Below are 25055 nucleotides of genomic sequence, written 5' to 3'. Positions count from 1 at the left end.
GTGTATTTCCATCAAACTTGGGAGAACTTCTGAAGTGCAACCGCAACAGTTATTTAGCTATGGAAAGTAAACCAACAAAGTTTTTAATAAGAAATTGATACACTTGTAGGGTGCTGCCTGGGCCTTTTCCCACATTGCTTATCAAGGTTGCCAATGATCTAATTCTTGCTTTCACTATTTCAGATTTTATCTCAAAGTCAGGAGGGAACGATATCTAATTTTAATGTTGTTAGCATGGGTGTACTCTGGTGCTATTGGTTTGCATCAATCATTTTAAACAGATTTGCGTTTGAACACGATTTTAGTGTTGGTTTTTTTTTCCTTCAGTAAGAAGCTGGCTTTTGCTTAATGCTTTGTTTTAATTGTTCTGAAAGGGCCTTCCCTGAATGGAGACATGAGATTTGAGGCTGTGAGACAGATGCGGACAATGATAGCAAGATAATAATAATAAAGATAATGAATAAATTTTAATTACACTTGGTGTTTTACTCCTTAGCAGTTTGGTGCTCTGCAGGAACAAATGGTAGAACTGGCAGCAGCAGGGTGTGCCTACAGCAGAGACTTTAGACAGCAAACTATTCACAAGAGCTGTTACTGAATGCTGATGGTCTTTTCCCATACAAAAAGAAAGCTTGCAATGGTTTCTGCACCTGCAAGGAGTATCCTAGCAACATCACTGAGGAAACTGTGTGCCAGGATTTTTCTCTGAGTGCTTTTTGTTGAACATAGCAGCAGTTGTAAAACAAAGGTCAAGAGCAATTTAAGCTCTTAAAAGCGCTGTTGCTTAATTCATTTATTCAGAGAAATGTTTGTATTGTAATTTTCTGCCTAAAGGATAAATATCAGGTTACAGAGTCATCCACCAGACTATCCAATTGAAGTTTAGTTGAACGTGAATATCACTTAATCTGTCACTTCTTGCTGGAAAATTACTGTTAGCATTTAACTCTAGTTTTTGCCTTACGAAGTAACCAGGAGTCCCTGCTGCCTTCTGCCTGCTCCGGTAGCTGAGGATAGCCGGGGGCTTTCTGTGCAACACAGAACAGGGGAGCACAGAACACTACCAGGTAGTGGGAACAGACCATTGGTCTAATTAGAAAAAAAAGAAGATTTTTTTTGTCTGAGAAGGTGTATGTGGTCATTGTCTTACTGTATGCACAGATCTCAGGTGAGTCCCTGCTTCGTGCTTTGTCATCAGCTTTCAGGGAAAATATATATTTCAGGTTTTCCTACATCATTTACTGGTACCGTGTCAGAAGTACTTGCTGGGCTTGCTCCTACGGCCGTGCCATCTTGCGAAGGGGAGAGGGCACTGTTTATCTTTGTGTTTATGGGTGGGGGAGTTGAGATGAAAGACTAAGACTCTTTTCAGCCCCCTGGGCTGGGGCTGCAGAGTTACTGCGGGAGCTGGGCCATGTTCTTAGCCCTTCTGAGCTTCTGCTTTCATCATGGAGAACAGGGACGACACTACTGTCTCTCACCAGGAGAGATGGTGATGTAGCCCCAAAAATGCATGCAGTTGTAACAAGTTTTTGCCCTCTGCCCAGTCTAGTACATAATCTCTAGTTCTAGAGCCGGGTCTAAAAATGGAATTTTTACCATTTCTGTTCAATTTTGTGTGCTAGACAAGGGACAAAGCCTGTTGCTAGTCTTTTTTCCCCTGTGTTCTGAGTCGGTAAAAAGATTTTGTACTTGATAAAGGTCAACTTCCAATAATCTCTTAGCTACTTAGAGAAATACAGGTTCTGCATGGTTTCATATGTAAACAGTCACCTAAAAAGTAGTAATCAGAAATAACTCTCTCTCAGCTCCCTGCTTATTAAGCTAAATGATGGTTTAAACTGGAATACCAAACAAACTAACGTGCTTAAGGTAACCTTCTGTTTCCTTCATTACAAAGGCACTTGAAAAATGCTAGAGCCATTCCCTTCTCTAGGAAATATTTCAGAAAGAAAATTAGCTGAGGATAAGGTGCTTGTTCTGAGGCAACACAAGACATCTTCAGTGAAAAACTGTCACAGCTAACAGAAAAAATGAAGCATAATTCCATTCAAACAATCTTTTTTTTTTTCTTCCTCCTTCTGGACTTCAGGTGATGTGACCCTTGTTCTCATGAATCCTCTCTCGCAGTCGCGCTCCATTTCTCTGTCAGAAGGAATATGCCGTACCATATCAGACATGAATGCGGAGCATGTGATGGTCACGCAGGGAACTTTAACAGAGCAGCTGGTGAAAAATTATCCAGGTAATGTGTTCATTCCTCCCTCCTTGTAAAAGCAGCTGTATCGTCAAGCTTGAGTTTCTGATGTTGAGCAAGTGATCACTGAATGTTTACAAGCAAAGCTGGCAATATGAAAGAATATAAATTAACAGGCAGCTGGTAGAATATATGAATATGCATACTATCCTCATCAGTCTGTGAGTGTCACTAACATAGCTTTGAAAGTAATCCTTTTTACAGATTTTAATGAATCTTCTTTGAGAACAAGAGAGGGAATTGAGCGCATTTCTAGAGGGTGGGAAAGCATAGATGAGGTATCTAGGTGCCATTATGGAACAGCATAACATAGACTGTGTGTCAGATCACAAAGACTTTGAGCCCTCCTTAAAGAGACAGGAACATAGCTGACTTTGATGGCAAAAGAACTGGGTAGGAGTCTACATCTGGTGTTTACTTTCAAAAAATACAACCGACCTCAAATTCAGATTCATTGGTCGATTCCAGCCCCTTCCTTCCTGAGAGCAGATTACTTATGCTAAAAGACCTTTATTCCTTCTCTTCTGATGGGGTAGCAGCCACTTCCCTTAAATGCTGCATCTTCTTTTGAATCTGAAAAATGTTCAATTTCCCTTAGATATGCAACGTTGAAGAGTGTGTATGTGCATGTGAGACTTTGTAAAGGCTCGTTACGGCCCTCTGCAGGAGGTTGCTGGTTTGATACTGAGCTTCCTCTTTTGAGTCTCCATAATATTATAGCTCTGCAAATGTTACAGGCTGATCTGGTAGGCATTTTCACTAGGGGGAACATTTTTAAAGCAACCTTATAAACTGGCCCAGAACTGCCAAGAACGTGATGTAGTCTGTATGTGCACTGAGACAACCACAGGTAGCATTTTTAAGTCAGCCAGAAGTAGCACCCTCAAAGTCTGTAGGGAGAGGGTGTATTTCTCGCTGTTTTCACCTTGCTGGAAGTTTTCATTCTTGTGGGCAGGAGATCAGAAGAAACCTGGGGCAGTAGATCAGATGTCACTAGACTAATGACTCTGGGACTGTGACACCTGAGGGGAAACTAGCAGCTGAGACCAGTCTCAGTGAGGTAAACTTTGGTAGCAATTATCATTTGACAAAATTATACCAGAAGCTTCAGAGAGACTGATAAAAGCCACTGTTACATAACCTGCCAAGAGGGAAATGCTTTGAACAACACATTGTTTGGCTTGTACCTGGCAGAAGGTCTCTCTCATGAATATCATATCCTGACAGACACAAAGAGAACATCTTTGCTTATTCGAAGGAGAACATCCTAAGCTCCATCACAGCAGTGCTGCAGTGACAACCAGAAACACCTTCACCTTCTTCCTCAGGGGTGACCTTGCCTCATCAGTGAGGAATGGCCCTGGCAGAGTTCAAAGGGGTTTTACTGATCTGTAAGACACCGGCAGGATTGCACGTACCAGAGCCCTCGGCTGGATGATGTTTCTGTGCTGCCCTCACCTGGCTGGCCCAGGAGGGCTCTCCCTGACTCAGGGCTGCAGCCTGGGCTGAGTCCAAGATTTGGGGCAGCCCTCGCTGCCCTCCCCGTGTGGACACCGCTGCAGGGTGGGGCTGTCCCTGTTGTGCAGGGAGCCCAGGGGTGTGGGTGGGGGACAGCTGGATGCAAACACAATTGCTGGCTCTGCAAGCTTAGCAGTGTGTGATGTATTAAAAAAAAAATCCTGCCTTTTGTCCAGTCCTTTTGTCCAGTGATACTGGACACATTCATGTTGAAATTGAGTGTGCCCTACTCAAACTTCAGTTGCCAGGTGAGTTTCAAACTCCTTTCAGAATTCTGTGAATTAAATACATTGGGTATTTCATGTTCAGTTGCTTCCAGATCTGTTATATGTAAGTTATTTTTTGGCTAGCTCCCATTTTATTTGAAAACTTATTTCTGATTTGAAATATCTTTGTTGTAGGCATTGCAGTTCCTTCCCACAATATCTTATATAATATCCTTGGCACTCTAATTAAAGAAAGGAAAATCTATCATACGGGAGAAGGATACTTCATTGTGACTCCCAACACATACTTTATCACAAATGATGCCACAGAAGACAACAGAAGGGTCCCACTGGAGGACAGTTGTTGCTGTACATCACATTCCATCATTTACCTTGTAAACACTGAGCGCTGTGCAGACCTAGTGAAAGAAAACATTCCTACAGCATCCCATTACAGATCCTGCCATTGTTTCCCTGACCAGAATATGCTCTGTGAACGAAGACATCGGCAGCTAATGAACCATGAACCTAATGGAGGAGGTAAGAAAGGCTGCAGTGAATTGAAGCCTTCAATGCAAACTCAAGGGATCTCCACATCTGCTGAAAACCATTCCTGGGACACCATCAAATCCCTGACATCTGTGAAAAAGAAACTGACATGCAAAAGGTTTGGCCTTGGCTTTTTCTGGAGAAGTGCTTCTAAGAAAGAAAAACGTAAGAAGGAGTACTCCACTTTTTCAGCCCAGTTTCCTCCCAAGGAGTGGCCAGTCAGGGATGAAGATGACCTAGGTAATATTCCCCGTGATATTGAACACGAAATCATCAAGCGTATTAACCCTACTCTTACAGTTGATAATTTGATTAAGCACACAATATTAATGCAGAAATTTGACGAGCAGAAAAAAGGTATTGGTAAGGGTACCTTGGCTGAAGTGTCAACAGTCAGGCAAAGCCATCTTTCAAAGGATTGTGTTCAAAAGACACAAAGTGAAACAGCAAAACACACCAGGAAAACCAAATCAAAGAAAGAGAAGCAGATGAGCAGAAGCAACAGGAAATCTCACGTACATGAGCTAACATCCCAGAAAGAGAAACTGGAAGAGAACCTTTCACTGCCTATCAGAAACCAAGAGCCATCTGATGTAGCAGTGGAATCCCATGTCATATATAAAAAACAAATTAAGAACCCTTTTCAGGGTCTGTCATGGAGACACAACTTTTATGCGAAAGGGTACAAAGGTACTATTAACAGTCAGCTGAAGGCCAGGGCTCGGAAGAAAGGAAGGGCTTTACAAAGGTCATGGTCCTTGGACTCCTCAAAAACCTTTGAATATGAAACTGAACAGCTGGCTACTGAGACGCAGGCTGACAAAGCTAGGCAAAACAAACTACTCCATGCTAACAGGTCTTCTCTCCGACCAAAGAAAGGTAGTTTAAGTGAAAACTTTAATTATCCACATGGCAGTACTTCGGAAATAGATAATAAATGCAAATACTTTCTGGAGAGTAATATTTCTGAAGAAAACATGAACAGAAGAACAGTAAAAAAAAATACTGGGGGTATTCAAAAATCCCCTCACTCCTACACTGGAGATAATGGTGTGTGCAAAGAAGATGCAAAACTTTCATTAAATCTGAAAGATGAGTATTGCAGGTGCAAAGCTGACACTACATGTGAGTTATTAGATCAAACAGCAAATGAATTTCAGAATGTCCGTCTTTCAAATTATACAGCCAATGTTAACCTGCTAAAAAAATCTGGTGTGAAATACAGACAAAAGACGGACAAAAAGAGTGAACTTATATTTAAATATGACTGTGCCAGCCATCCTGGATCAACGAAGCTGGAAAGCGAAGGATTTACTGAGAACTGCCATCTTCTGTACCAAAAAGCACATGATGGTGACACCTGTAGCTCGTTCCATCGGGATGACAGTTCTGAACGCAGTGAACCATCTCACCTGCTTCCTGGCCATGCTTTTTCAAACACAAGGGACTGGAGTAAACCTGTGCAAAAGCTGGGGACAGCTATGTCCCTAAAAAACTCTAAGGTTAATGTTTATGCCGCCCAGTACAACACAACTGTAAATAAACATGACTCTGGACAGCATGGATGTAAGGAAAGTGCTAGTTTTGCAGAATCACTAGATGGCTCAAAAGAGCATCCAAAATCAGATTTCACAGAAGAAGGTTGTTTGTGCAGTCAGGTTCTTCCGACAGTTCACAGAAAGGAAGAAGAAACTGGCCTTACTGAATGTGCAAAGGCTGCAGCTGTAGCAGATTTCTGCCACCCTGATGAGGCTGGCTCAGATGCTGACACTTTGCAGAACTCTGCCTATGAGACAGGTGAAGCAGTGGCATGGAGTGGTTCGGGCCCACAAGCCAAAGAAAGAAGAAACTCTCTGGGAAAAGAAGATCTGTTTTTTAAGAATGCATGTACTGTGACATCAGGACAGAAACACTCTGAAAGGGCAGAAAACCACAGCATTACAGGAGACAGTGGAATTGACTCCCCAAGGTAAGAAAACACATGTAACTATGTTAGATGTTTTATCTTCAAATTAACAATCAGATTTAGGCAGAAATGTTGCTGTAAATTCTAACCCCCCCCTCCCCAACAACAAAATTCTTATTATCTTTAAAAACTTCAGTGTTATGTCCTGGCAATACTCAAACTGTGTAGTTCTACCATTTCTTTTTACATGAACATTCCCTCTACATCAGCTATACAAATGCTGCTGTTTATATTTTGCATTTATTTTCATGAGGCAAGAGAATAGTATGAGCTCTGCCTTGCACATGGAGATGGCCAAGTGCAGAAATGTTAAGAAACATGGTGATTGATAAACTCAGTGTTAAACACGGGGATTGATAAACTGCTGTTAGCGGGCAGGTTCAGCTCGCTTTGATCTTGCCATATGACATTACTGGTATTGTCATAGTTTCCCCAGTTGTAGATGAAGAATAAAAAGTGCTTTATAGAGGTGTTCAATCAAAATTTAAAGTACAAAATACCATCTGACTTGCTTACAATAGACAGGAGAACCTGTACATCACTTGAGCTAGAAGTTTCTGCTTCCTTTCATAGGGTACATTTTGCCTGTAACGACACTTCAAAAATCCCTTAATGGAAAACAAATTCATATGAAACAATTTTTTACACAGTTGCATGTGGAGATACACCTACAAAACCGTTAACTAAATTGGCAAGAACATAAGTTAAAATGCTGTGAGGGAAAAATCATAACCATTTTTTTAATAGCATCACATATTAAGATCTTAAATGACTGGTATTTAAGTCTAATTAGACGATTGGAGTTCTCATTAGATATGTACTGTCACCTTGAGAAGCCAGTGTATGAAGGAACAAATCACATACTACAGTTTTTAAGGAAGTTCTACTGATTTTTTTTTTTTTCCCCTTAAGCAGCTTTTGGCTGTGCACTCTTTCAAACATGTTTCTAGTGTATTACATGAACACTCGAAATCTGTTGGATGCTCTTTAGCAAAATATATTTCAAAGGGTCATTTTGATTGTTTGTATTGATGCCATCTGTGGTACCAGAAGCTAAGCCAACTCAGTTTATTTTTAGAATGTGAAGTCTGATGTGTAATAATTCTGTTATTTTAGATGGACTGAAAAGAAAATGAAGCTTCCTGCCAAATTCTGAAAGCATAAATACTAATGCAAAGAGGAGGACAAAGCAGAAGGACAATTGCAACAAAATTCCTTGCTTCAGCTAACTCTGGTCATGAATATTTGATCATTTTTTTAATGAGCTTTGTGAACTTTCCCTTTGTAACAAGATAACCATACTGTAAATAGGCAGTAACATCTGTGAGGCTCTCTCTAAATCAAAGCTGTTAGTTAAAACTTTTGACCGTAGTATTTGGAGAGCTGATGTATATTTCTGTTGCTCTCACCTTTAATTAGTTTTTGAGTCCCTGTGAAAATAAAAGTGAGAACTGATATACTTTATTCAAATCACACCGTTAACCTGGAAAGGGTATGTGTTGCTCTAATAGGAACTGTATCAATTGGACAGGACTGTTTTAGACCGTAATTCTTAAAAGTATTTCCTACTTGTGCCACAGAAATAACAGCACGCTCCATCTCCCCTGTCAGGAAACAAAGCAAATGAACTAGATTGGCACGCACCTTGTTACTACAAAAATTCCTTCAATCCCAAGGTTCTCTCACTGTGTCCTGAAGAAATCTCGGCTGTCCTTCCGAATCTGCTTGGTGTGTTTATATCTGGCAAGCAGGATTTAAGTCTTTGCAAATGAAAATGGGTTGGTGCAGGAGACAACAGGTAAGGTCAGTGGCATTGCTTTGAGAGAAACCCTGCTGCAGGCCAGCATGCTTCTGCTCTGCTCCTGACCACCCCCTTCCTCCTCTTAAGGAAAAAGCATCCTGGCAGCCGTCAGGACCACTTCACAGCTTTTAGTTCACAAGACTAACTTTGACTTCTTAATCCTGATTTCTTCCTGTAGCTAAAAGCAGGCTCCACCGGTTTCATGATGCTAGTCATCAAGGGTTTGTGGTCCTTTTAAATCTTACAGAGGGACTTGCTCACACTGTTACCAGGTTAGGCCGTTGCTATTGAAAACTTGTCTCCAGTAGTTACGGAGACAGAAGGCTAAAGTTGTAGTTATCAGTTTTTAAAGCTATTTGAGATTTCTTTTAAGGAAGGTGTCTCTGGCTGTGAAGAAGTGGAAGAAACTGCGTTAGTGCCGGCTGGGGCTGAGCAGAGCCCCGCTCTCTCCGTGTCAGGCTTCAGTCACGCTGGTACCGGGATTTCCCCCTCAGGCTTCTCCAGAACCTCTCTGCCCGCGGCGCCTCACGCTGCCACCGCCTGCCAGCAGCTTAAAAACCCCTCCCAGGGGCTTACACGCGCAGCGCGGGTACGGCACAACGCAAGCCCTGGTGGGAAGCCGGTGGATAATCAGCAACCCGCCGCGCCCCCGCCCGCCGCCGTCATGGCGGCCGCCTGACGGCGGAGGCGCGCGGCAGGCTGGGGCCTGGAGTCCGCGCGGGAGCCCCGGGGCATGCTGGGACTTGTAGTGCGGCGGCGGAGGCGGCAGCCTATTGGCTGCCGGGCGGCCCCGCCCCGCCCTGCCGTGTCAGTGGGCGGGCCCGCGTCCCGAGCGTGGCATACCGCGGCCGGCAGCGGTACCGGCGGCGCGGCGCGCTAGTGGCGAGCGGAGATGCCTGAAGCCGCCCGGTTTAGCTCAAGCAGCGGGACCGAGTCGGATTCCGAGTGCCCTATGGAGAGCAAGTCAGCTCCGGAGAGCAGCCGGCGGCAGCCCAAGGTACCGGGGAGGGCTCCGGAGCTTCCCGCGGCCGCGTACGGCGGCGGCACGCCGGGGCTCGTGTCCGGCGGGTCTTGCCTCGGGTTTCGCCCTTCCGGTGGCGTGGGTCGGGGTGGATCTGCGCGACGCGGCCACGGGGCGTGCCCGGCCGACCGGCCGGCCACGTGCGCGGCGGCGGCGGGCTGCACGGCCTGCGGCGCCGGGCCGCGGCCCCCGCCTGGTGTCGGGGCGGCCCCGCCTGGCGTGATGGGCCTGATGGAGCGGGCGTGTGGCCGTCCTCGGCGCGCAGCGGCCCGGGGAGCGCTTTGGGGAGCGCCCTGAGGGGGGAAGAGTCCCGAAAATGAAGGCCCGGGTGTCTCGTGGTCAGGAAAATGCCTCCTGGCGGCACCTGCGCCGCGGCAGGGAGGGATCTGCTGCTTTACACGAGCCTCCCCCCCGTCGATAACTAGAACACAGACTTTTAGTTTTAACTGTTCTGCAACGTCTTCTCTGTTTTGTATCGCGTGGATCATGTGCGTGTGTTTTCATTGACCGCTGTGTTGCTCTGTGCCTTACCAGAAGGAGAAAAAAGAGAAATCCGGACACAGTGACAAATCTCGGAGGAGAAAGACTGAGACAGATGAAAGCGAGCAGTCAGAGGATGGGGATGATTCCCCAAAACTCAAGAAGTCGAGGAGTGTAGTTAAACAAAATGGTGCTATGAGAGAAGAAAGCCCGGGGAAAAGGAGGTCGTCTTCCTTGAAAGTTAAATCCAGCCACCGAAGGCAGTACAGTAATTCTGGTGAATCATCAAGCGGTGACAGCGACAGCGAGCGAGAGCAGGTAAAACTAGCATTTGATGTAGTTGTAGTGATGTACAACAAGGGTGGTGGGCCTGCTGGAGCCGGTGTGTGGCTGTCCTCTCATGCAGCAGCCCAGGGAGTGCTTTGGGGTGCACCCTGAGGGGGGAAGAGCCCTGAAAATGAAGGCCCAGGTGTCTCGTGGTCAGGAAAATGGCTTCTGACGGCAAGGGAAGATCCGTTGCTTTACACGAGTCCTGCCCCGTCAATAACTAGAACAGAGACTTTTAGTTTTAACTGTTCTGTGTCATCATCTCTGTTTCGTGTCGCATGGATGCTGTGCATGTATTTTCATTTACCGCTGTGTTGCTCTGTGCCTTACCAGAAGGAGAAAAAAGAGAAGAAATCTGAACACCATGACAAATCTCGGAGGAGAAGGACTCGGACAGATGAAGGCGAGCAGTCAGAGGATGGGGATGATTCCCCAAAACTCAAGAAGTCGAGGAGTGTAGTTAAACAAAATGGTGCTATGAGAGAAGAAAGCCTGGGGAAAAGGAGATCGTCTTCCTTAAAAGTTAAATCCAGCCACCGAAGGCAGTACAGTAATTCTAGTGAATCATCAAGCGGTGACAGCGACAGCGAGCGAGAGCAGGTAAAACTAGCATTTGATGTAGTTGTAGTGATGTACAACAAGGGTGGTGGGCCTGCTGGAACCGGTGTGCGGCCATCCTCTCGTGCAGCGGCCCAGGGAGTGCTTTGGGGTGCACCCTGAGGGAAAGAGTCCTGAAAATGAAGGCCCAGGTGTCTCGTAGTCAGGAAAATGCCTTCTGACGGCAGGGGAAGATCCATTGCTTTACACGAGCCGCCCCCCATCAATAACTAGAACACAGACTTTTAGTTTTAACTGTTCTGCAATGTCTTCTCTGTTTTGTGGTGCGTGGATCATGTGCGTGTATTTTCACTGACCGCTGTGTTGCTCTGTGCCTTACCAGAAGGAGAAAAAAGAGAAGAAATCTGAACGCCATGACAAATCTCGGAGGAGGAGGACTCAGACGGATGAAAGCGAGCAGTCAGAGGATGGGGATGATTCCCCAAAACTCAAGAAGCCAAGGAGTGCAGTTAAACAAAACAGTGTTATGAGAGAAGAAAGGCCAGAGAAAACGAGATTATCTTCCCTACATGTTAAATCCACCCATGGAGGACAGCACAGTAATTCAAGTGAAATGTCGAGTGATGATGGCCGCAGTGCGCAAGAGCAGGTAAAACTAGTATTTGATTTAGTTATAGAGACGTGCAACAAGATTAAATTTAGAACAGGTTATCTTTCCTTTTTTTTCCCTCCTGATCAGTGGAAAGACTGCTGTAAATTTTCAGGGTTTAAAACTACTTGAGTTGTCCCTTCTGTTGATTATTTGCAAAAATTGTAAATTATGAAAGTCCTGAAGTTCTACATCAGCACATCATGGTTTCCTCACTTCAGCAGTCCTGTACTGTGGTAGCTGTTGGCAGACAGACAAGCTGCAGTGAGATGGTGCTTTAATGTGGATCAGCATCATTAGATATGATTGTAATTGCCACAAATATAGTTTAATTGACTTCTTTTTGGTATTAGGACTGCTTCTTCAGTGAAATAAGAACTATTTGGTTTTAGCTAGTGTATGTAAGTTATGTATTAATATGCTTTTATGTATCATCTTATTAAGTAGTAGTTGTTAATGTGATAAGATGATCCTTAACGTAATAAAATATCACACTGTGACAGTTTTTTAAGTCTTTTTAAGCCTTTCTGTAAGAATGCTTTTATTTTGTCTGACTATTTATATTTGATTTAGGTTCCTTTAAACTTGTTTGACATGAACCACGTTTTGTTTTGAAGGGAAACATGCCTTCTTGTACCCAGGATTTATTCTGAAAAGTTTGTACACCTGTATGTTCTGCTGTTGCTTGGTTTTGTTTCGTGTTCCAATTGATGCTTCACAAAGCATCCAGGTTTTCCATGGTTTCCAGGGTTAGCATTCTTTCCTCACACTTAGTATGTTAATCGCAGTACTATTAAAACGTGTATGGGAGTGATGCGTTACTAAGTAGGTGCGTTTGATGCTCTGCCTCACAATGTTATTCTTTTGGGGGTCAGTTTCTGTATCTGTAAATCATGGTGCTGTATGAGTTGTGAAGTAGGAAATAGGCTAGATACCACGCCAGATTCTTGTATTTTACAATGTAATCTGTTAGGCCATTGGTAATTATTTAAAATAGAATGTTAACATACTGTAATTAAGAGTTTTCAGAGGTTTAATTTGGGTGTTTTGTATTTACACGGTTATGCCATTAGATATGAAACAGTCTTATAATGGAAATTACATATCACTTTTGTCTAACTGAAATATGGTAGTAAGTAAAACAAAGAAGGCTCTTGAGCTGCAGCTGAGATACTGTCACTGAAAATTTGACCCTTGGGTATGACACCAGTGCCTATGCCATTACGTTGAATTTTCTGGTGGTCAGATGATATTCAGGCACGTGGAACGCTATCTGATTTATTGTTTACCTAACAGGGGATGACTGAAGAACAGAAAGAGGGTGCTTTCTCCAATTTTTCTATTTCCAACGGGACTGTTCAGCTTCTTCAAGGTAAATTTCTTGGCATGATGTGACCACAGAAAGTAAATGATCTCTGTCATGTGTTTTTATGCTCAGCATATTCAATCAATGAGCTTTGAGATGTGCTCTGCTTGTGCGTACGTGAGCACAGATGCTATACGGAAGGCATATTATTGCCTACTCTAAATACATCTTTGAATGTAGACTTTTCTGTTTGCAGTATTGCTCAGTTCAGCCTTTACAGTAGAATTTTAAATGACATAAACTCAAAAAAAATATAATTCTGAGCAAAAATTTTTCAATTAACAGTTATTTCAGTGTGAGTAAAGGAAACCCAGTTATATTTAGTATCTGACGTTAGTTTGTATATGACTTAATATGAAATTAAGAGTAGAAGTGGTTTTGACATGTGTTTTATTTGGAAGGAAGAGATTTTCATAGATAGGTGGGGAGTATTGCATAAATAAAGCCACAGTACTTAAAAGCTTTCATTAAAGGCTAGCAACTTCATCTGTCCCAGCTAGCACTATGTCTGGTGGTATGAAGTGGGAGAATAAAATGCGTAGTCCCAGGGCACTCTTTACAGATGACCTCTGTGATTAAATAAATCAGAGGAGGTGATGATATAGTCCTGACTTACTTTAGAGTTGATGGAAGTTCTGCTTGGGATAACTTCCTCTGAAGAGTATGCAAGAACACTTGTAAAATGATCGTATTAAGGAAGTCTGTTGCAATTGTTACAGCTCGAGGAGTGACATACCTGTTTCCCGTGCAAGTGAAGACCTTCAACCCAGTATATTCTGGCAAAGATGTAATTGCTCAAGCACGAACTGGAACAGGGAAGACATTCTCTTTTGCTATTCCCTTAATTGAAAAGCTTCAGGGAGACTCACAGGAAAGAAGAAGGGGCCGTGCACCAAAGGTAACTGTGCTTAGTTAGAATGCTGACTTTGCTTTGTCTTATGTCCGAGTGATTCAGATTTTTAACCCGCGGGAAAAGTTCTTCAGGTTTGTGCAGGGATAAGCTAACCCACGTTAAAGATAATTTGGAAGCTGTGTTCGTTGGGCTTTGCCTGCATCCAGTGCTGCTTCATCCCCACTGATCGAGAGTGGAGCGCCCAACAGCACTATCCACTTGTCAGTTCCTTTTTCTGCTTACAGGGGGACCGAAACTACAGGTGTTCAATGTGTTCCTGTTCAAATTTGTTCAGTCACCTTACCTGTTCAGGTCTGGTGGTTACTAGATGCTTGTTTTTCTCCCAGATTAGTAACAGATTAGTGACCTTTTCTGATTGATAAAAGCTGTCTACTTAAACATGTTTGTTTAAACGTGTTTGGAGTGGAACGTTTTAAAAATAGGCTGGGACCACCTCCAGATATTGAAGCTTCTGCTCCAGAGAATGCAGATTCATTATGAGCTGTCTGCATTCTGCTAGGGAATACCACGTATGTTTTTGCACCAAATTCTGAAGATGCTCTCCCAAACTAGATAGGCCAAAGCTTATTGTATCCCCATTAATAGTGGAATTTTCTTTGTCAGTTTATTTCACCTTGTCGCCCATCTCATAGATTACCAGAAGCTCACTCCAGAGCTAGTACTAGCTGTTTTATTTGCATCTGCCCATCATGTTGGCTGTCTGACTGAGAATGCTGGCTCTAGATTTGGCACAGCCTTGCAGAGAAGGGAAAGCTTTCTTTGAAGGAGTCACAAGTCTTCAAATTGAAAAAGATTTCAGGCCTCGCTCTACCATAGTACACTACTACTTTCTTTTTTGTAATGTGTTTCAATGTTGAAAGAAGTAACAGGATAAGGATTTTAAGGTTCCTTTTGTCAAGCCACTGATGCCAAGTTTGAGAGCAGTACTACAAGAAAACTGGTAGCTGATCTGTTCAAGAGCTAAAGTTAAATAAGATTTAAGTACCTCCCTTCCATCTCGTTTAAAAATAAGTTAGCCTGTCCTAAATGAGTATGCACTGAAGGAGACTAATGATGTTACAAGAGACGTAAGCAGTGTGTTTCTCTAATCTTTGCTTAGATAATTATTTAAACCAGATTTTTAAAAAAACTTATGTAAATGGTCAGACCTAAACTAATGATTAGAAGTCTAGTGATTTCTTGGCAGAAGCCATGCTGAGAGAACATCTGTTTGTCTGCCTTCTGTCTAGGTACTAGTTCTTTGTCCAACAAGAGAGCTGGCAAACCAAGTTGCCAGAGATTTCAAGGACATCACAAGAAAGCTAACAGTAGCTTGTTTTTATGGAGGAACTCCATATAATGGACAAAGTAAGTGAAACTTACTGCTAATAATTGAAAAGTTGATTGACTGACATATTTGAGAAATGCTGTTGGGTCCTTCCAAACACACACTTTTAACTCAAGGACTGGAGAGTATTCATGGGGAATTCAGCAGCTCAGAATATATCTTCTTCTGGTGAGAAATAACCGTAGCTCTCAATTATATTCTTGGTGTTCCTTGTCTACTCATGTACTTTAAATTAAAGTGAAAGAGATTATACTGTGTGTATACAGCGTATTTGGGTTTAGGTTCTCATAAACATTTATATTTTTTTAAAAAATGTTTAGTCTCAGAGCTGTGAGTGAGTGTGGAGTTTTTGGTGTGATATGGGATATCTAGAGGGTTTGTAAAGTGGAGAAGAATTTCTTTATTGTGACAGCATAATTTACCATCTTGGTAGTTACAAACAAGGCAGATGAGAGCAGGAATGACAATAAGCTCTTTCATCGTACCATATCTTGAGATATTAGGGATGATTTTTTTTCCTGCAGAACTTCAGGAAGGAGGTGATTTCAGTAATTTGGATAGTCAAAGTTTTTTTTAAGTTTCCGATTAAGCTAGACAATTTGGGAAGAGCTAACTATTTCCAGAGTATGTTAGAAGCAGCTCTGTGTTTGCCACTTTATTTAAATTATGAGGAGAGGGAAGGGAGATGGGGAATCTTTTTTCCTTCAGGAAGAACAGAAGAACTTCTGCCTTACCAGTTTTGTGGGTTTTTTTCCCCCAAGTTTTCTCTTCCTGTTCATCATTTGTTCTCACTTATATTTGTAAGGAGAGTACTTATGAATGTTTTAAGAAGCTGTTTCTTTATTATTTAGCTACCACGTATTCCTAATGTAGATAGTGCTCCCTAGTTCACTGCTAACTCCTCTACTGCTCTTTTCTGTTTATCAGTTGATCTCATGAGAAGTGGCATTGACATTTTGGTTGGGACACCTGGTCGAATCAAAGACCATCTTCAGAGTGGCAAGCTGGACCTTACCAAGGTGAAACATGTTGTACTTGATGAAGTCGACCAGATGCTGGACATGGGATTTGCTGAGCAAGTGGAAGACATTTTACGAGTTGCATACAAGAAGGGTAATCTCAATATTTAAACAAATAGTAGGAAATATTACTAATAATGTAGTTTGCTAAAATTCAGATATATTTTTCTGAAAGTCGCAAGGTGGCTTTGTTTAGAAATGACTGCATACTATATATTGTGGGGAGTGTACTGTGAACGCAGTACATGAGGAAGTGTTGAGAAAGTGGGAATCATTCATAAGATCTTTGCAAAGCTTAAAAAAATACCTAGGGTTCTGTAAATCACTTCTTTGACACCTATCTACAACTTGTAGTTGGATTTCTTCCAGTTAAAAGGAATTAGAAGCTTTTTACCCTTTTCACCACTTGAAAATAGACTGGATTTTTAGTCATAGTAACTTTTTTCCTAATCTTGAAAATATTTAGACTTTCTAGAGTATTTTTTCTCCAGTTGTCAGTAATGTATAAATTTTAAAAGCAGAATTGCCTTCTTTATGTTATATACTGATATTTGTGTTTTATACATATATTTTATATATGTATAAAACATATATATATGTTTTATATATATATTTGTGTTATATACTTATATTTTTAACGATTTGAATAATCAACTTGTGTACATCTGCAAGACCACAGAATCACAGAATCAACCAGGTTGGAAGAGCCCTCAGGGATCATCGAGTCCAACTGTTGCCCTGACACCACCCTGTCAACTAGACCATGGCACTAAGTGCCATGTCCAGTCTTTTCTTAAACACCTCCAGAGATGGTGACTCCACCACCTCCCTGGGAAGCCCATTCCAATGTCTAATGACCCTTTCTGAGAAGAAATTCTTCCTAATGTCCAACCTGAACCTCCCCTGGCGAAGCTTGAGGCTGTGTCCTCTTGTCCTATCACTAGTTGCCCAGGAGAAGAGGCCGACTCCCACTCCACTACAACCTCCCTTCAGGTAGTTGTAGACTGCAATAAGGTCACCTCTGAGCCTCCTCTTCTCCAGGCTAAACAACCCCAGCTCCCTCAGCCGTTCCTTGTAGGACAGACCCTCCAGACCCTTCACCAGCTTGGTCGCCCTCCTCTGGACTCGCTCCAACACCTCAACATCTTTCTTGAAGTGCGGAGCCCAGAACTGGACACAGTACTCAAGGTGTGGCCTCACCAGCGCCGAGTACAGAGGGACGATCACTTCCCTAGACCGGCTGGCTACACTATTCCTAATAGAGGCCAGGATGCCATTGGCCTTCTTGGCCACCTGGGCACACTGCTGGCTCATGTTTAGCTGATGAAACATATGAAGTTTGTGAAACATTGTTCTGTGTTTTAAGATTCTGAAGACAATCCCCAGACACTACTGTTTTCTGCAACTTGCCCAAACTGGGTGTATGATGTGGCTAAGAAATACATGAAGTCTAGATATGAACAGATTGACCTTATTGGGAAAAGAACTCAAAAGGCTGCTACAACAGTAGAAGTGAGTAATCTATCTAATGTGGAATGTTTTCAAGCCTCTTCCCTTTTCCTTTATGCTACAAACAGTCATCCCATCCTAAGGTACATTATCAGGGAGATGTTGAAAGTTGTTTTGAGTATTATTGTTTAAGCATAAGATACATTACAGCTTCTCAAACCGTTTCTAGGTTTAGGATCTGTCTGTCTTCTCACAGCGTCCAATAGCCTTATAGACAGCTTGGGTAGAGTGAGGGTTCAGTTATCAGTTAGTTTTGTTGGTTTTCAGAGAAAAGAGGTATCTGAATTTATCCGAGTTGGAAGCAAAAGGCACACATTAACATCAACCTGGCCCTTTTAGATCATCACAAACATCACAGTCAAATTCTGCTCTTCTGTGTACAGGAGGTTTTTTCAAACTTCCAGTGGTATCTCACCTCACTAGGCCTTAGCTTGCTGCGCAGTAAATACCATAGCAAGGAATACAGTACATACATGCTAGAAGCTTGAATGAATTATCTTTATGTGATAAAATATTATATTGTTTCTGCTTAAGTACTGCTTAGCGGTTACTTTGACAAATCAGTTGGCCACATCATAATTGTATCAGTGGGATTGAAAGAATGTTAATCTTGTGCTTGAAAAAAAGCTTTTAACACACTGTATTTGTTTCACTTTATCTGACATAAAGCTTTAGTTGATAGAACTGTGATAAAATCTTGCACCCATGATTGTCCTCCAGAGAAATGGTGTAACATCTCCTGCTTTTTTTTCCTTGCTTTAAAAAAGTGATTTGTAGACTGTCATCTTTTTTTCCTCTTGCTGTAATTATTTCGATGAAGGTTAGACTAATCATGGTGGACATAAGAGCCTTATGGATTTTGCATGTTCCAGGAACATGAGTTAGCATATTTTGCCCATCAGGAAACTGTATAGCTCTTTAGTATTACTGGATTTCACAGTTTCAAATGTATTAAAAAAGAACCTTGTGTTTTTATGGAAGCTAAACACTGAAATTCTTTTCCATAGCATTTGGCAATAGAGTGTCACTGGTCTCAGAGAGCTGCAGTTATTGGAGATGTCATTCAGGTCTACAGTGGCAGCCATGGGAGGACCATTGTCTTTTGTGAGACCAAAAAGGAGGCAAATGAACTGGCTCTGAATGCTTCAATCAAACAGGTATTTTATCATCTGTATAGAGTAACAAAACCTGTCAGAGATGTATCAGCTCTATGTTGATACCAGACCTATGCTGAGTAAGTTTTAAAGAGAGACTTTCAAAGTCGATAAGGAGGCTTTTGCAGGTGGTCAGATAGCTTGAAAACTGCCAAAAAGAACCTTTTTTTAAAAAAAACAAACTGGTTGAAAGTTTACAGCATTATAGTCTTCAGGACTGGGCTGCACTAACAGATACTGCGCTACAAAGGATTTTTTTCTTTAAAAAGAGTTCTCGTTGACATTAAATGAAACAGTTGTGAATTACTTTTTCTGTAGAGAGGACAGTCTTGGATTAAAAAGTGGTGGTACACTTAGAGAACTACTAGGATAACAGGTCATGGTACTGGAATAGCAGTTACTGAGCTGTGATGCTGACATTAATTAGGGTTCTTGGGGAGGGGGCAATTAGGGTTTAGAGCTGTAATATACGAGAAGCTATATCTGTATTTTCATTAAGGTGTTTATTAGGTGTTATGAAGAGTTTAAAGATGTTTTAATCCTTTAATTCATACTGAGGGAAGTTAATATATTAAGGGAGATTAAGAAGCAACACTGTCTTGGAGAAGATGCCTAAATGAATACTAAGAAAGCCTGAGAAAATTGTCGATGACTATTTTGAAACAGCTAAGCCTTGCAGAGATGGTGTGGATGGCAAATTACCACATTGATTAGGTCACAGTAATTAGAGGTGGAGATAACACACATGTTGCGATTCTGTTTTCCTACTTTTGTTAAAGGTCTTTGAGGTATATGAATAAGAAGTAGTGAGTAAATGTTGTAAGACACCTAAAACATAAACTCCGGTAATTCAGTTCTTCTGTATCTTGCCATACAGTATCTATCAAATATGAAGATATTGTACCCGAAACTGACCATATAATGGAGTATTGTCTTGGATTTTGGTACAGTCCTATAATAATACTGTTTTTCAGGATGCCCAGTCGTTGCATGGTGACATTCCTCAGAAGCAAAGAGAGATCACACTGAAAGGTTTTCGAAATGGTACATTTAAAGTTATGGTTGCCACCAACGTAGCTGCCCGTGGTTTAGATATCCCTGAAGTTGACCTGGTTGTACAAAGTTCTCCACCAAAGGTAGGAGAAGGGTATGTTGGGTGTATTGTAATAATTTATAGTTTTGTTTTCAAGTAGTAAATGCTATCAGATGATGGTATTCAGCACACAAAGTGTATCAGCATTGCATTTAAGGGTAAGAAATGTCCTGATATTGAGAAGTAGTTTCTTAGAGGATTTTTTCAGAGCGTGTCAGTCCCTAGTATGTTTAAAGATGGTCTCCTTAAAATGCCTTATTTTAAGGCTGTTCAGAGCCTCTCCCTTCAAGGCCACATATGGTGATTGCCAGTCTGGAAGCAGTGGGAAGTGAAGAAAGGCTGTTTGTCTTGCAAGAACGATTCGCTAAGTAGGGGCATATATAAGGAGGGTACCCCAACAGTGAGAACATTGTCTGAGCTGAGAGCGTTTAAAAGAAACAAGATAATTTTTCAGTGAATTTGCTATTAACATCTCAGGAACCATGCTCAAGTTGATATGTGGGAGGGTGAGTGGCATTGTTATAGAGGTATACGCACTCAAAATGTTTTCTCATGTTCTCTGTGGTGGTGCCAAAACAAGACTTAGTTGACACATACTCACGGGTCTGGCTTTCAAGCCATGACTTTTAGAGGGTTATGGAAAAGCTTATGCATTTGACTTTAGTGAAACAATGGGTTTTAATTTAATTCTCTGATGCAGTTATTGTGTATTGTTCAGGCTTAACTGTAATAGCTTTTTCTAAGTTATGTGAATTGATTAAATGACAATAAATTAGGTAAGTCATAAGGCTCTTGATTTTGAAGGATGTGGAGTCCTACATCCATCGTTCTGGACGCACAGGTCGAGCTGGACGGACTGGGATCTGCATATGTTTTTATCAGCGGAAGGAAGAACATCAGTTAAGATTTGTGGAACAAAAAGCGGTAAAGTACAGTTTTCTTCTAATCTCGAGCACTCAGAGGTAATGTGTTAGGGTGGCGTGTAAAATCGTCATGTTTCGTTCGATAGTTCAATTACAGAATATAGCTGATAAAGCATCCAGCTGAGGTTCAGTTACCTTGCAGAGTTTGGGTGTGCTGTCAGTTACTGTGGAGCAGGGAGCGCGCTGGAGGTTCTCATGCCCACGCTTTTTCAGCAAATGCCAGTAAGATTGTACTTGTGGAAATGAGAAAAAGGTAGCAGCATTTCAGTTTAGTGTTCACCCTGGCTTATTGTGTACATATAGCTTTACTGAGAAGTGTTACCTCCCTTTTTGCACTTTGTGCACTGTTCCATATGGTAGTTTTCTCACCATTTAAGTATTCAGTTGGGATGAGATGGTTTAGTCTTGGCACAAAAAACTCAGACTTACATTTAGAAAGGCTGGGTAACTTGTACTTAAATCATAGAATCATAGAATGGTTTGGGTTGGAAGGGACCTTCAAGATCATCTAGTTCCAACCCCCCTGCCACAGGCAGGGACACCTTTCCTCTAGACCAGGTTGCTCAAAGCCTCATCAAATCCAAGTAAATCAGACTAAAATTAATGATTTAGAATTTGTACGGCTTTTTTTCCCCTCGAATCTGCAAAAACGGTCTCTGTTTATTTCAGTTTAAGGTCACTGGATCGTTTAAACTGTCCTGGAACATAAAAGGCTTTTAAATGTTTCCCATTTACTGTAAGCTTAACCTTGTAATTTTCACTAGCAAAAGTTGAGAGTTAAAATGTGAAAAGTAGAAAAATGATAGATTTAAATGCTTGTTTCTTTGGAGTCCAGTACTGTTTCTTCAGAACAGAATTATTTATGGTCTGCAACTTTCATATGTATTTTGCTTTTTAAATTTCAGGGCATTACATTCAAGCGTGTTGGTGTTCCTACTGCAACAGATATAATAAAGGCTTCCAGCAAAGATGCCATCAGGTGTGTTCGGTGACTCAAGCCCTGTTGTACCTTCCTAACTTCCTAGTTCAGAAGGGCTGTTTGGATTGCCCGTTGCGGTCTCGCTGAGCTCTCTGAACTGATCACTATTAAAGTCTTGGAGCGCTGTTTTTCTTCTATTCCAGAGCCTAGTAGATACTAGTGTATATATTATTTTTTTTTTTGCTTTAATTACTTAGGTGTCTGGACTCTGTTTCTCAAACTGCTATTGATTATTTCAAAGAATCTGCTCGGATAGTAATACAAGAAAAGGGACCAGTGAATGCTCTGGCTGCAGCTCTAGCCCATATTTCAGGGGCTACTTCCATTGAACAGCGCTCACTGCTGAACTCGGATGCGGTAAGGGTGTACGGCTTAACGTTTGTCTTGAATCTGAGAAAAACATCACACCTCTGTGTTGTTTAGATAGAGAATTATTTGTCTCCTTATGGTTTTGTTTATCATAATCCTAGTGTACTTAAGCCACTAGGAACTACTGATTTGGTTAAAAGCAAGAATATAGTGGCTATAAATGTATTTGTTCTCCCGTAACATTATCCACTTGAAAACTTAGTTTATAAACTGTAAATTAGCAGGTTTCTCGTGTCCGATAGATGTGCTGAAGCTTATTCCCCTGACTGAATGGAGCACACCCAATTTCTTACTTTTTAGGGCTTTGTTACAATGATACTACGCTGCTCTGAAGAAATAAACAATATGAGTTATGCTTGGCGAAGACTGCGAGAAGTGTTGGGTGACGACGTTGGTAGGAAGGTGAACAGAATGTGTTTCCTCAAGGGAAGAATGGTAAGCCTTTTTTCTGTCTCTGCTGCTGAGCTCTTCTGGTTGCAGCCTTTTCTCAGCAATTGTAAGGGGGGATATTCGGTCTTTTATTTCCCCATTCCAGGCTCTGTCGATAAGGATCTAACTCTGGTAGAAGGATTGGCCTCAGTCTGTTTTGTTAGGGCTTAGGCATCTCAGGGGCTTAGGGCTCTGCTCCACTGACATGCTAAGGAGGTAGTATAATGCAGTCTATAGCATGGCTATAGGGACAGAAGACAAGTAAAAGGTACGAACTGTATTTACGGTGCCTGAATGACAAAACAGAACAGTAGCAAGAGGAGAGAGATGTAAAAATGGCTGGTGTTGATGGCACCTAGTTTAGCAAATCATCAAAATCACATCACATCTATATGCCAATACTGAGGATAGCCAGACTTGGTAAACTAGAAGGCCTAAAACAAGGGACAACCTACACTTGAACAAGAGTTTAAAGACTTTAAATAAAAACAATTCTTGTCTTAGGTGCTGTGTCTATTCTCTTCTACATTCCATCTTTGTGTAAAAGTTAACCTGCGTGTCTTGCTGTATGAATTTCACACGTAGTTCACAAGGTTTCTTGTCCGGACACTTCTGATTTTAAATTTGACTTGAGGACACTTCTTTATGTCAGTGAACTATTTTTACTATTTCCATCTCTGAATTTTTTTCTTGATGCGTCCTTCACACATCATATTTGATATTGCGTTAATTGGTAAGGTTTGTTTTATCGTCCTTGCCTCTATCTCTTTATTCACATCATTGTTCTGTATTTAATGTGTGGAACACCATCTATGGACCGTTTTCCCTACATCAGATTTGTAATTCTTAGTATCCAGATTGCTTATTCAGACAAAACATAGTATTTTTACATGTGAATTATGTATTGTACTTAAGCATTCAAGTCGTTTAACTTCAGATTTTTAGCCTGAACCTGAATATTCAGTTTACTGGGTGTATATATTTCTTAGTAGAGATTAAAACTTCTGATTTGAAAGAAGTTACAAAGTGAGTAATGCAGAAGCCAATAGGCCCCAGGTTAGGATGGAGAGGGTTGGTTAAAAGCTTATTGTTGAAGAGCAAGAAAATGTGAATTGGAAGTACTGGCTATGCAGAGGAAAGAAAAATGTGTATATCTGAGGAAACATTAAGGAAGTGCAAGTATTAGTGTTTTGAGAAATACTGATGCAACTCAATGTTCAAAGATTTTGCAGTATCTTAAATCTATTAAAAAAACACTGAAATGTAAACCTGTTTGTTCTAGTACACAGATTTGCAGGCTCTATTTTTTTTTTAGTTGCAGTCAATTATAAGGCTAGAATTGTATCCATTAAAATTATTCTCTCTCATTAGGGTGTGTGCTTTGATATTCCTGCAGCAGACAAAAAGGAAATAGAGGTACGTTCATTGAAATTTCTGGTTACAGCAGACTGTAGATGAAACCAGCTGGACTGTGTTAGGCAGAAAACATTATGTAGCCTGTATCCTGCCTTTCCTAGTGGCAAAAGGGATGGCTTTGAAGGAACTGAAGAACAGACCAAGCATACAGTGTTCCTTTCCTGAAGTATTCCCCTGTCTCCAAAAATCTGTAGCTTGAGACTTTTGCACTGAGAGGAGTGGTGGTGTGAACAATCCACCCCTTGTTACTGCTGCTGGATTAATCTTTGTAGGCAGCAAGTCTCGTTACGCTATAAAATCCCCTTTTTTCTATTCCCCATCCCCCATTCTTTTCACCCAGAATTCTGTCCACAGGAAAGTGAAGTCCGGGTTTTTGCTTGGCAGAATTAGTATTCCTGTGCCAAAATTCCTTAGACTTCCAATCTTTCCTTCAGGTATTTCTCCCTTAGTGCATCTCCATACCCTCATGCCCTGGCATTCATTCACTCCTAACACAATGTTTGGTTCTGGATTAGAGGGGAATTGAGGGGAGGGTGTGGATTTGTGATCAGTGATAAGTATAGGGGTATTCTTCATAAATAAAAGGTGAGGGAAGAGTTTACTGATGAGGCTGCTCTGTAAAGCTCTAAGGTGTGTTTCCATTCTGCTCTATGGTATTTGAGGTGTACTCAGGCAGCTGTAGCTCTTACACTTAAAATTCTGAAACCGGTATTGACCACTTCAGTTAGAACCTTGGATCCCCTATATTAGCTCACAATTTTGCCTTTTTTAGTTGAGCAAATTTAGCAATTATGAAATACCCTGTATTTGCATTCCTAGAATTTAACTTGCTGTGTCCCAACATTGTTTCAACAGGCAAGATGGGAAGATTCAAAACAATGGCGTTTATGTGTGGCGACTGAATTACCTGAGTTAGTGGAATCACAGCGAGGAGGAGACGGTGGAGGAAATGGCCGAAGCTTCTCAAGCTCCAGGAATGGGCGGCGTGGTGGCTCTGGTAGAAACAGATTCAGAAGCAGAGGGCAGAAACGAAGTTTTGACAGAGCATTTGCTCGTTAACTTCGACAGTCCAGAAGTGGAAAAAATGGGATTGAGGTATATTTCATTTAAAATAGGCTGTTCCTCTGTGTCTGTACTACCTGGAAAAATCTGTCATTCAAACTTTTTTTCCCACTAGTACTTTGGTAATAAACAAGATCCTGTTCACTTTAAATACAAGAAAAAAA

General features: G+C 41.6%; 2 protein-coding genes across 2 annotated transcripts; both read left to right on the top strand.

The window, feature by feature from the left end:
• The first annotated feature begins 2098 nt into the window (after positions 1-2098).
• On the top strand, positions 2099-7652 carry STOX1 (storkhead box 1). The gene is made up of 3 exons (XM_068416698.1): positions 2099-2245; positions 4177-6499; positions 7613-7652. Exons 1-3 carry the CDS (start codon positions 2113-2115, stop codon positions 7650-7652), a joined length of 2496 nt encoding a protein of 831 aa, XP_068272799.1. The 5' UTR covers positions 2099-2112.
• Positions 7653-9152: 1500 nt separating this feature from the next.
• On the top strand, positions 9153-25042 carry LOC137672363 (nucleolar RNA helicase 2-like). Its single transcript, XM_068416523.1, has 17 exons — positions 9153-9294; positions 9853-10116; positions 10459-10725; positions 11066-11332; positions 12629-12704; positions 13418-13596; positions 14841-14958; positions 15866-16051; positions 17324-17469; positions 18474-18623; positions 19595-19756; positions 20518-20637; positions 21542-21615; positions 21813-21972; positions 22285-22419; positions 23785-23829; positions 24685-25042. The coding sequence occupies exons 1-17, from the start codon at positions 9190-9192 to the stop codon at positions 24886-24888; spliced, it is 2658 nt and encodes an 885-aa protein (XP_068272624.1). The 5' UTR covers positions 9153-9189; the 3' UTR covers positions 24889-25042.
• The last annotated feature ends 13 nt before the right edge of the window (positions 25043-25055 follow it).

The sequence above is a fragment of the Nyctibius grandis genome, chromosome 20 (assembly GCF_013368605.1).
Source record: "Nyctibius grandis isolate bNycGra1 chromosome 20, bNycGra1.pri, whole genome shotgun sequence".
NCBI classification, from domain to species: Eukaryota; Metazoa; Chordata; class Aves; order Nyctibiiformes; family Nyctibiidae; genus Nyctibius; species Nyctibius grandis.
Note: the sequence above shows the minus strand (reverse complement) of the source record. Positions and strands in the feature narration are given on the sequence as shown.